The 11,270-nt window shown below is 49.6% G+C and overlaps 3 protein-coding genes across 5 annotated transcripts in view; all 3 read left to right on the top strand.

The window, feature by feature from the left end:
* The first annotated feature begins 1,368 nt into the window (after nt 1-1,368).
* On the top strand, nt 1,369-5,782 carry LOC124055260 (ras-related protein ralB-B-like). Of its 2 annotated transcripts, none has more exons than XM_046381895.1 (5): nt 1,369-1,599; nt 2,555-2,677; nt 2,748-2,956; nt 3,215-3,389; nt 3,508-5,782. In XM_046381895.1, the coding sequence occupies exons 2-5, from the start codon at nt 2,564-2,566 to the stop codon at nt 3,613-3,615; spliced, it is 606 nt and encodes a 201-aa protein (XP_046237851.1). In that variant the 5' UTR covers nt 1,369-1,599; nt 2,555-2,563; the 3' UTR covers nt 3,616-5,782. The 2 variants fall into 2 exon arrangements, with proteins under 2 accessions (XP_046237851.1, XP_046237850.1); XM_046381894.1 differs by having other exon boundaries at nt 1,371-1,599; nt 2,435-2,677.
* Nucleotides 5,783-6,043: 261 nt separating this feature from the next.
* On the top strand, nt 6,044-8,180 carry faimb (Fas apoptotic inhibitory molecule b). Its single transcript, XM_046381905.1, has 4 exons — nt 6,044-6,641; nt 7,277-7,505; nt 7,630-7,679; nt 7,891-8,180. Exons 1-4 carry the CDS (start codon nt 6,525-6,527, stop codon nt 8,035-8,037), a joined length of 543 nt encoding a protein of 180 aa, XP_046237861.1. The 5' UTR covers nt 6,044-6,524; the 3' UTR covers nt 8,038-8,180.
* Nucleotides 8,181-9,099: 919 nt separating this feature from the next.
* The window catches only part of agap1 (ArfGAP with GTPase domain, ankyrin repeat and PH domain 1), an 87,165-nt gene continuing 84,994 nt past the window's right edge, over nt 9,100-11,270 (top strand). For both annotated transcript variants that reach the window (XM_046381769.1, XM_046381768.1), the window contains exon 1: nt 9,100-10,288. In XM_046381769.1, coding sequence (XP_046237725.1) covers nt 10,126-10,288 — 163 coding nt within the window. In that variant the 5' untranslated portion in view covers nt 9,100-10,125. The remainder of the gene's footprint in view (nt 10,289-11,270) is intronic.

The following is an 11,270-nucleotide window of genomic DNA, read 5'->3' as shown; positions in this document are numbered from 1 at the left end:
TAAAGAGAAGAAAATGCAGCTTGAATTTGGATAAAACCAGTATGAGCTGGTGTCACTTCCTCATCAGAGAAAGACTTGTTAGAAAGTATTTTAACTACTTATAAACCTCAAAAGACACCTAACATGCCGAACCCTTCCAGTCAAACCCCCAACAGCTTGGAAGAATGAGCGTGTCCTCTGGGGCTTGGCAGCACTGCAGCATTTGTTAGTAAAAACTCCAAGGCAAATCATCCAGCAGCGGCAGAGACTGAGCTGACCTCTGACCTCTGGTGCTCACAAACAGCTCTGCTCTTCCCCTCACATGACCCTGCTTCTATTGGAATCACATCCGTTTGATTCGGCTTATTCATAACACGTGTTGTTTTGGCCAAAATTTATTACACTTTCCAAAGATACTAAATATGTCAGCCATAATTTGGGGCAAATGAGCAGAACGAGTCGAAAAGACAAAACATGTTTTTGTTCCAACTCCAACTCTAAATGGACTCAGAGGTCGTTTGAGGGGGGAGTCGGTGAAGCTAAACGTCAGTTTTCATGTCAGTGATCAGTCAGTGATCCGTCGGTCACTGTTCGCTCACCAGTGGACAAAGTAATGAAACAGCGCCATCTTTGTTCCACAAACTGTAATGCAGGCTCACAGCCTGGAAGAACATCACAGCACGAAACCTTCCGGCTGAGTCAGTCCACGGAATATCTGCTGCAAGTTTTCACACAAAACGACAAAAGTGAAAGAGACTGGAAGTTAACGTCCCAACGTCGAGGAGATTTGGGAACAAAAGTACCTGATGGAGGATGAAGTAATGTGCTCGATGGAAGAGGAAAATCTCTATTTTTGAGAGAATTTGTAAAACAAAAACATTTCTAACTGCGGATTCGTTTGACATGATGAAAAACAGTCTGAGTGCAGCTTATGCAGTGAATTTACATCATGGCGGGTTTTGAACTGTTGGACCTTTTTCAGGTTTTTTTCACATGTTTTTGTCTGTGAACTTGAAAATCAACACGTAAGTTGTTTATTGTTAGCGTGTATTTATTTTGCATTTTCTGTATACGAAGAGATCATTCGTGTACAGTTTTTCATAAAGAAAATAAAGCTCAATTTTTAGTTTTTATACATTTTTTACTCTGTTTTTTTAAATCCAATAAATAAAAAAATGACAACAAGGAATTCCGTGACATCACATCCTGTTAACGTCAGCCGCCTGGTCTGAGAGTGGAGAAAAGGTAAGATGTATCACTCGGTGTCTTTCTGTGAAATGTCCTGGAAAAGGCAGCGACAAGCCGCGTTAAAGTGGAAGAACTTCCGTCTGATCAAAGTGTAAACGGAAGTCATGTAGTTTCAAAGGTGTTCGTCTGCATCATCTTGTTGTGGCTGTGCTTCTGGCCAGAGCTAAATCTGTCGCCTTGGCAACAGCTATGCTAGCTCGGTCGCCTGGTTGCACTCGTCATTTCTCAGCTGCAGAATGACCCCTCCTTCTCAATATACACGATCTTCGGTTGAGTCCGGGTACAAGGTGGGGCAGAGGCAACTTGTAAAAGTTGAGTGTGTGTCGGTGTATGGCGGATTCCCCAGCGAACAACAGTGAAAGTCGTTAGCGGGTGAGTTATGTGACTGTTTCTGCGTTGTTTCCGCCAGCTGAACGTTTCCTCCGCTCCGCCGCGACGCGTTTTTAATGTCGTTTCATTGAATCCCCTGAGGGGACAGAAATCGCGATCTATTGCTGTTCCACTCGCTTGCTATCAGTTCGATGAGTGACAGTCCAAGCAGCCAATAGCAGCAGCCATACGGGCATTCCGCTCCCGACTTCATCCAATGAGAGGCGTCTTTCATGCCGAAGGCGGGAACTGGGAAGCGCTACAGTGGCTGTTCAGTGTCATGTAGAAACTCGCTTCCAGCTGTCAGCTGGTTAATGCAGAGCGGAAGCTGAAGTTGTGTGTTGACAGGATGAAATATAGTTCCTCTTTTAGAACAGCCAGGCATATTGTTCATTTATTTCTTATTTGTTTTTACAGCAGAGGTGATTCACAGTTTGCACTATTATTCATGTCGTCCCGGAGCCGAGCTGACAGTTTAAAGCCGACATGTTTTTGCTTCACGTCTGCTCTGCCCTCATGTCGGTGTCCTTACAGGCAGCAGCCCGCACTGAAAGTACGCTGTGAAAGGTCACAGACAAGTGGGTTTTTCCACTGACTTCCCAGCAGCGTATTTACAGTTTGTCTTTATCAGAAGGGCCTGCATGTGACCTCTCAAACTGCGCCTGGACTCGGGGCTGTAACACGCTGATCTGGGACCTGTGAATCTGCTGTCTCGGTGGGCCCCTCGCTCCACTTTGTGTCTCATGTCCTATCATCAGAAACGTCTGTTTTGGTGGACGATAGCTGCTAAGTGACTGTTGACAACCTTGTTTGGTAACACTTATCTCTTTAACCACAGCCTGAACTAACTGATCTAAATCAAGCGTGGCGGCTGGAAACGAGTTCCTCAGCGGCTTCGAGCGTACTGCACAGGTGACTGTCCTGTCCTGTCCTGTCCTGTCCCCGCTGGTCTCCGCAGGCCAGAGTCATGGCCTCCAGCAAGAACAAGAACCAGACCTCTCTGGCCCTCCATAAGGTCATCATGGTGGGCAGCGGCGGAGTGGGGAAGTCTGCCCTCACGCTGCAGTTCATGTACGACGAGGTGAGACTACGTTTCCCATGAGCCCTCGCTGTCTCTGTTCCCTGTCACATCTACGTCTCTCTGCTCCCAGTTCGTGGAGGACTACGAGCCCACCAAGGCCGACAGCTACAGGAAGAAGGTGGTGCTGGACGGCGAGGACGTTCAGATCGATATCCTGGACACGGCGGGTCAGGAGGACTACGCCGCCATCAGAGACAACTACTTCCGCAGCGGAGAGGGCTTCCTGCTGGTCTTCTCCATCACCGAGCAGGAGTCCTTCACAGCCACGTCTGAGTTCAGGTGTGTTCACGCCACAGTCTCGATCCTTAACTTGAGCCGAGGCCCCGCAGAGGTTTCTCACCTGTGGAAAGGTGCAGGTGGCAGATCACCTGAGCGTCTCACAGCAGCCACGCGCTTTGGAAAAAAGCTCATAAACGAAGCGCAGTCGTAAATCCAAACAGCCGCTTAAAGTCCAGGAAGGAGCTCGTACACACGTGACACATGAAACCAGTTTGATGTGTGTGTGTGTGTGTGTGTGCGCGCGTGTGTGTGTGTCAGGGAGCAGATCCTGCGGGTGAAGGAGGAGGAGGTGATCCCGCTGCTCGTGGTGGGGAACAAGTCGGACCTGGAGGATCGACGGAAGGTTTCCGCCGACGACGCCGCGGCGAAGGCGAGCGAGTGGGGGGTCCAGTACGTGGAGACCTCGGCCAAGACGAGGGCCAACGTCGACAAGGTACGCAAACGTCCGCCGCACGTGCTGACGCGAGCCTTCAGCAGCAGCTGTTGTCTTTAATCTTTGTTTGGGTTTTAACCGGGAGCTTCACGCTGTCCGTCTGTCTTCTGTCTCGCAGGTGTTCTTCGACCTCATGCGGGAGGTGCGCAAGAAGAAAATGGCCGAGAGCAAAGACAAAAACGGACCGAGCGGCAAGAAGAAGAAGAAGCGCTGCTGCATACTTTAACGCCGAGGTGGCAGCCCGCCAGACGAAGTGACAAACCCAGCCGGACGACCCGAACCCAACAGGCGGCGGCTTCAGACCTGCTCCTCGCCCGCTCCACGGCCGGGGAGGACACACCTGACGGCCGACACCCCGAATCCTCACCTGCACGTTCAGCTGGCCGAACACGTCTTTGTCTCCAAACGTCCGAAACCTAAACGCTCACCAGAAGACTCTCACTTCCACGACCGCGGTTTGTTTGTGTTAAGGTTGCCTGGTAACCGCGGTCCTTTCCTGGTGTCACTTCCTCTTTGATGTGCAGATTGTGCGGAGTCCAGCTGTGGCCAAAAGTATGCGGACACCTCGCCCCTGTTTGGCAGCAGAACGCGGCTGCGCGGGCGCCTCCAGCCTCCTCAGCTTCCTGCTCTCAGGTGGTGTGTTTGTCTTAACGGTGCGTCAGCTGTGCGAGCGGGAAGCGATGAAGCTGGATGGACGTGCTCGTGTGGTGGACGCGGGTGTCCGCATACTTATGGCCGTGTACCCCACATGGCGAGCTGTAACCACAGCAGGAAGAGGCTCCGCGTCTTCCAGGGTCCAGTCTTGTGCCTTAAGCTGCCGTCTCTCGTCTTGTGGCCAAAAAGCTAAAACGGCTGAACTCTGAAAGTCGTCTCTGCGCTGTCCTCCACTTCTTTGTCTTTCTGTCCTCTCTGTCACACATTCCTGATATGTAATTATTCCACTTGCGCACACTCCTTTTGTATGAATGCTTTACTCTTCACTTCCCTGACAAACATGTGGGCTTTCAAAGGGAATCTGCTGTTTAAATCCTCCTCTGTGTATTTATGGCGTCTGTGGTTCGAAGGTCCACAGACCAACTCGTACCCATTTGATAATAAAAGACACGATCACTGACGCCTGGTGTGATGGAGTCTCCTGGACGATCGGTCCTCGCGTGGGAACGTGTGGGAGCACATTTCAGCAGCACTGTGACGCGCATCAGCATCAGATTAGCAGAAAAGGATGAAAGTTGATTTAATCCCCACCGTGTCTGCCATGAGGACGTGTGTTATTTGGTAATCACGGCGTCAGCTCACCTGTGTTACCTGACAGAGCTGATACAACAACCAGTAATGAGAATAAAATTAAATATTTTTGCACCACGTAGGCAAGAAGAATCACAGAGAAAATTCAAACGGCCACATCATATTGGTAAAAGTCAAGTAGATCAATTAAACCGAGTGATTGTCGTGTAACGAGAGAGTGAAGACCGGGACCGGGTGTGACGCCTCATCTGGCCACTGGGTGGCAGCACCGAGTCAACGCCAAACATCCCAGCGGAAGGTGAGAAAATGTTTTAACGAGGAACAAAGTCACCGCAGTTGGTTTGAAGCCTTCACACGTCATAAAATTGACTTCATAGTCTTCACTCAAAGTAAAAGTACTCACAGTGCAGTAAAGTGGATTACTGCCCCAGTACTGCAGCCCGAAGACTCCACGAGACCCTCACGTTCGTGGCCTGCCTTCACCTCTTAATTCGTTACCAGGACAACAGAGAGTCCAAAGCGTGTCATCTGTCACGAGGAGCAGTGGACACGAAGATGAAGAAGGTGGTCCTCTGCGGGATCAGCTGAGACGTCCTCATCGTGATGACGAGCCTGATTCCGCGGCGGATTTTCACTCTGCTTCCTTCGCTTCCACTTCACGCACTTCCTGCCGCTCACAGATCAATAATATTTATGTCGATCTGTTGTGTCGAGTCAAAGCAAAGGACAGAAAAGTGTCTTCACATGAAACATAACGACTGCACTCCTGCTGGACTCTGATTGGCCGCAGGGCTCAGCGTGGACCTGCAGTGCGCCGTCGTCACCACAGGAGGGCGACAGCTCACTGGGATCGTTCCAGGTGTCAGTCAAACCCTCAGGTGAGCTCAGCATTTAAAGGAAGGCTGGTGTGTGTGTGAAGTCCTCACAGTGTACAAATACTCTGTTACAACGAAAATAAAAAAACCTTTCATTCAGCAAAAGTACCAAAGTGTTGGTGACGCAGTAAAAGTATTTCAGACTAATTTGTGTTATTAAGGTGTTTGTCACTTTAAGGATGAAACTGGTGAAGCTGGTTTAACTGCTTTACAAAGTTTATGTTGTTCTGAATTCCCCCTCGGGGATCAATAAAGTTTTAATCGGTTCTGTGACATCATCGTTTGTTTGTTTGTCGGATTCTGTCTTCTCAAACTTGACCTGAAAAGTAACCAAAGCTGTCACGTAAATGCAGTAAAAAGTACCACATTTGCCTCTGAAGTCACAGGAAATAAAAATACTCAAAGTACAAGTACTCACATACAGTACTGTAAGGTGTACACAGGAGGAAAAACAATCAATCAGACTGACTGACACCTGTCCTCAGGTGTGACCGTGTTCACCACTTCCTCCAGTGCTGAGAGTGTGTGTGTGTGTGTGTGTGTGAGTGTGTGTGTCCTTCCTGTAACAACAATACAATCACAGCTTTGTGTGAATCACTGCTGCTTTCTGATGGGGACACTGCAGTATTACTGCAGTATTACTGCAGTACTCTGTGCTGCGACTGCACCCAGCTCAGAGGGAAGTACTTGTGCACTTGTTGCTTTCCTGCTGAAGTTCCACGTGAGACGTTTTGTCTTTCTGTCCTCAGCAACAACACTCTTTATTTCCTCTCCTGGACGACGGACAGGTCAGAGGTCGGCGCCGCCACACTCGCCCTGAGAAACACTTCCTGTTTCACACAGGGATCCAGCTGAGGCTCACACGGGGTCTCAGCCAGGGAGCTCGTCCTCGCTGCGTCTAATCCTCTTACAGTAATGCACCTGCTGCTGAGCCCACACTCCTCCACCCTCGGCGGCTCCTCGGCCGACGAGTCGCTCTGAGCGGGACACCCTGTCGTTTTCGGGCGAGTCGGAGATGCTGAGCGGAGACCTGGTGGCCGTGTGGGATGTGGCGCTCAGCGACGGCGTCTACAGGATCGAGTTCGCTCATGGCACCACCACCGGGAAACGGGTTGTCTGTGTCAACGGACAGGTGAGACACACCCCCTTCAGTCTGCTTCCTGTCAGTGGTTCAGCCTGTGACCCCAACTCTCAGGTACCTGAGTGATTTGGAAGGATTCTTACACGCCCGAGGAAGTAAAAGTACAAAAGTTTGTGTTGGAGACACGGCTGAGTGTTAAAGCACATGCTGAATATTAACAGGATCAGTGGTGGAATAAGTACTCAGAACATTTAGTGGAGTAGCAGTACTACACTTTAAAATACTCTCATTCTGGCTTAAGTAAAATATAGAAGTAAAAGTACTCATTGCGCAAATTGTTGCACCTGGTTTGAGGTGGAAATACTTCAAGTACTGCATTTGAGTCCTCTGTCAGATAAATAGTGGAGTTTGTCTCTGTGGCAATTCGGAAGTACTCAAGTAAAGTACCTCGAAATTGTACTTCAGTGCAGTATATTTGTACACTGGCAATGACTCAATATTGAACGGTGCTGCAGCTCCCCCGATGGCCACTAGATGGTGCTGGGAGAAAAGTGACTCCATTGAAAGTGAATGGGAAACTCTGCACCTTCTTCAGAACCACCACACGCGTAAACCTCTGATCAGAACCCGTCAGGTCCAAAAACCGACAACCGACTGCAGGTAGCAGGCGTCTGTTTCCTCAACAGGAAGTCATCAGAAAAGACTGGATGTTCAAGCTGGTTGGAAAGGAAACCTTCACCGTGGGAAGCACCAACACCAAAGCCACCATAGTCATCGAGGCCATCAGCGGCTTCGCCTACGAGTACACGCTGGAGGTCGCCGGGAAGAGTCTGCAGAGGTTCATCGACAACAGGGCCCAGACCACCAAGACCTGGCTGCTCAAGGTGGACGGAGAGGACCGCCGGGTGGTGCTGGGTGAGTGGACACGCTGAAGCAGGAAACGCCAAGCCTGAAGTCTGTCCTTCAGAAATGCAGGTTGTAAGCGTGATTCTCATGTCAGATACGGTTTGATCTGTGGCTCTTCTCTTTTGTCCACCAGAGAAGGACACCATGGACGTTTGGTGCAACGGACAGAAAGTGGACACACAGGTGAGAGTCGGTCCATCGTCAGCACGCCGCGAGGTGGCTTCACTCAGAATGTCAAAAGTGATTTCTGACTGTTTGTAAAAAGATCCAGCTGGTCAATGGTCACATCCTGTCCTCTGAGGTGGAGCTTTTCAGATTAAGATGCCAAATGTTTAAAACGTCCCTATTTGTCCTCATACCTGACCGGATGTACGTGTTGGTGGACTGTCCACAGGGGGAGTTCGTGGACGACGGCACAGAGACGCACTTCACGCTGGGGGGACACGAATGCTGCATCAAGGCGTCCAGCAGCGGGAAGAAGAAACATGGCATCGTGCACCACCTACTGCTGGACGGAGAGAAGGTCGCCGCGTCACTCTGACTGTGAGCGGATAACGTGACCGACTTTTGTTTCTCAGCTTGTTTTGGTTACAAACTTAGACAACATGTTTGTAAAAATATGAATAAAAGTGCGGCAAATAAACTGACACGTGCAGCATTAACGACGAGTCACGTTTTTATTCTCTGCTTGGAAGAAATGAGAGAAACAAGCGGATTACTGAAGTCACATCTGCGCACACTCAGTGCAGTGAGGAACTGCTCGAACGTCGCTGCGTCAAGCACGCGGCAGTTTGCTGAAGAAGGACCGGAAAGAGGGAGGATCGATGTTCAAAATAAAAGTACCACATGTGTCGCAAATCAATTGTTAACAATAAACACTGAAGCTCCAATAGAGTAGTCGTCAACAGGATAAATGATCAAAGAGGTATTAAAGATTAAATTGAGGAATATAATCTACATCTGCTCTATTTGGAACGTGTCATGACATAACTTTTGTGTGATTTATTTGGCGCTAAATAAATGGTTGAGGTGAATTGATAAGTATCAGACAAAACGTTTTCGACCAAATAATGACATTTTTCATACATTGTGGTGGTTTGAATTAATTTTATTGTCTGCATTGTGTGTACTATGAGATTTATTTTAAGCAAAAGAAACACATCGAGGTCAATAATATCAGCGAACTTTGTTTTTATCTTTTCAAAATCAGGTTTACAAAGTGCTACAAAAACAGACACAACAACAGACACAAAGTCCGTGCTGGTTTGCTCTTCAGGATGAGCTTACGTTCAGCAACTGAGAATGAAGTCTCTTATAATTGCTATTTACACCGACTGGTTTAAATAGCAATTCTATCGTCTTCTTTTGATTTTCTTTTATTTTTCTAAATATTGTCTTCTCTCCTGCCCTTCTGGCAGCATGCGAGATATTCTGGATCAGAACTGAGCTTAACTTTCAGCTGCTTTCACCAGCAGTTTGATCAGCTGTCTTCACATTTCTTCACGTGTGCTCGCTGCGGTCCTGGCTTAAACGGGTTTTATTTTGAAAATCCTCACCGGAATCCGTGTTGCGCATTGTGTGTAACCTGACCGGCTCGTTCCCGGCTGGGATACACAGTGGCTCCAGCCTACCCGGGATGGACCTCAGAGGACTGGAAGGGGGGGGCGGCTGAGTGTTTGGGCGCCGTGTGCGGTACCTACCTGTAAACTGCGTGTCGTTTACAACACCTGGATTCACTTTAGAGGCGCTCGGGCTCCGCCGCGTCCCCGCAGCTGGGCTTCAAGTGTGCACCGAGCAGCTTTATTCTGCGCAGCTTGTCCCGGAGTGGAGACAAAACAACGGACGGGAACAGGCATCCTAACTGCCCGACCACGATCCAACAACTGTTTACCAAGCTGCCACACCGTCACCAGCTGCTCTTTTGCGCCGCATTTTTCAAGCGGTTGCTTTGGTCTCCTCTGCGGGGCTTTAACGTCCCACTCGGCCGTTCTGTAAAGCGGAGTTTTACGGCTAATCTTTTCCCTTTTTTCCCGGCTTGGAAGCGACGGCTAGTTAGCTTTAGCCGGCTAGCTTAGCAACCTAGCAACAAGGCCGTTTTTATCCTCCTCGTCTGGCCAGTTCTGACTGTAGGTGACTCCAGAAGGCTCCTGTAAACCCAGCGGGTCCCGAGCTGGTTTCATCTGAACCTTCCGCGGCCTGGGAGGATATGGGGAAGCACAGCTCTGCCTGGCGCACATCTGTCACCGCACGGGAATCGGGAACCGGGGCTCCCCGGGAAACAGCTGCCTTCACCGGCCAGTAGCAGCAACCCGACCGCCAGCAACACAGTGCTGGGAACATCACTGGAGTTGGACTTCCCAGGGATGTGAAAGGGGACAAACTGTCTGTTTTGGGAGGAAAGACTTCAGCCACATTGTGATTTAAATTAATTGTATACCTGTTGGTGAATAGCGTTGGCTCAAAGGGGAGAAAAGCATGATTTGAGGCTTTTCTGAGCTTGTTTCCGCCTCCTGGAGGTCACAGCCTTCACCTTCCTCATTACCGGCCTCTTCTTCACCACAAACATCCCGTCTGGCCACCTGAAAGCCTCCGGCGTTTCCTTCAGGCGGCCCAGGAACGAGGTGCAGCGATGAACTACCAGCAGCATCTGGCCAACTCGGCCGCCATCCGAGCCGAGATCCAGAGGTTTGAGTCCGTCCACCCCAACATCTACTCCATCTACGAGCTGCTGGAGCGGGTGGAGGAGCCGCTGCTGCAGAACCAGATCCGGGAGCATGTGATCGCGATTGAAGGTAGGACTGCAGGGGGACGCTGCTGGGTACGAGGGGCTGACAAACCTGTTGAGTGTCGCTTTCCAGCAGAAATGCCTGAAATCCGTTCCGATCCAAGGCCTCCCACGGTGTGTTCAGTGTCAGCGGGAGTTTTCATCCCTCCAGTGGGTGAAACTGTGTCATGCCTGTCGGAGAAACCTCCAGTGAAGCTAAAGCTGAGGTTGATGTTGTGGATGTTTTGGATGCTGGCTGCTGTAACATCTGGGTCCAGCTCTGTCTGTTGTTGTCCTTTGCTCCAGCTGTGTGTCCACTAACGAGACAAATTAGCACCAGAATAACAGAGAAATGATGAGAAGCTACTGGAGCACCGACAGGCCTGCAGTCAGCACTTTTTAGTTTTGTGAAACCAGCCGTGCAGCATAGTTTCAGGATTATACTTTGTGACAGTATGAAGGTTAGTTCGCTGTCTGTTTGAGTCTGCACGCACGCATGTGGGAAAATCTTTCTGTCAGTATGTTTTGTGACTTCAGGCCAAATGCTGCTGGTTGATTTCCACAAGGAGGAAAAGAGGAGGATAAGCCATGCAGTGAGGTTTCTGTCTCCTCGCCTCCATAATTCAGCGGTTATTCGTGTTTGTAAAGCTCATCGCAGAATCGCAGAATGGCGGCACAAAGTCTGACACAATCTGATTTCCTGCAAAAGCAACTGAAATGTCATTTGATGTTGATGCTGAACTCCTCCAGGCTTTTCAGGGCCAAACGGGGTGCGTGCTGAGTTCAGGTGCAGGCCGAGCGTCTTATCTGCAGACGTGTCTTTCCTCTGAAAGACACTTTGTTTCCACTGTGCAGATTGCTTCCCAGGAGGAGAGTGAACGTTCTCATCGTCTGTTTCTTGGCTGGTTGCTGTCACCTGCCAGGTGTCAGATGAGAATTTCAAAATAAAGGCGCATCTTAAGGATGATGTCATGGGTTGATGCGTTGGTCCTGACTTTTTCCAGGTTTGT

Source organism: Scatophagus argus, chromosome 24, assembly GCF_020382885.2.
Source record: "Scatophagus argus isolate fScaArg1 chromosome 24, fScaArg1.pri, whole genome shotgun sequence".
Taxonomy (NCBI): domain Eukaryota; kingdom Metazoa; phylum Chordata; class Actinopteri; family Scatophagidae; genus Scatophagus; species Scatophagus argus.
The sequence above is the reverse complement of the archived record's forward strand: the minus strand, read 5'-3'. Positions and strand labels throughout refer to the sequence as shown.

Bases quoted from the DNA above. Each gene is read 5' to 3' on its own strand.
- LOC124055260 (XM_046381895.1), top strand. From the start codon at position 2,564: ATGGCCTCCAGCAAGAACAAGAACCAGACCTCTCTGGCCCTCCATAAG. The intron at 2,678-2,747 runs GTGAGACTACGT...CTCTGCTCCCAG, and splicing joins TGCAGTTCATGTACGACGAG to TTCGTGGAGGACTACGAGCC. The intron at 3,390-3,507 runs GTACGCAAACGT...TCTGTCTCGCAG, and splicing joins CGAGGGCCAACGTCGACAAG to GTGTTCTTCGACCTCATGCG.
- faimb (XM_046381905.1), top strand. From the start codon at position 6,525: ATGCTGAGCGGAGACCTGGTGGCCGTGTGGGATGTGGCGCTCAGCGAC. The intron at 7,506-7,629 runs GTGAGTGGACAC...TTTGTCCACCAG, and splicing joins GGACCGCCGGGTGGTGCTGG to AGAAGGACACCATGGACGTT. The intron at 7,680-7,890 runs GTGAGAGTCGGT...GACTGTCCACAG, and splicing joins GACAGAAAGTGGACACACAG to GGGGAGTTCGTGGACGACGG.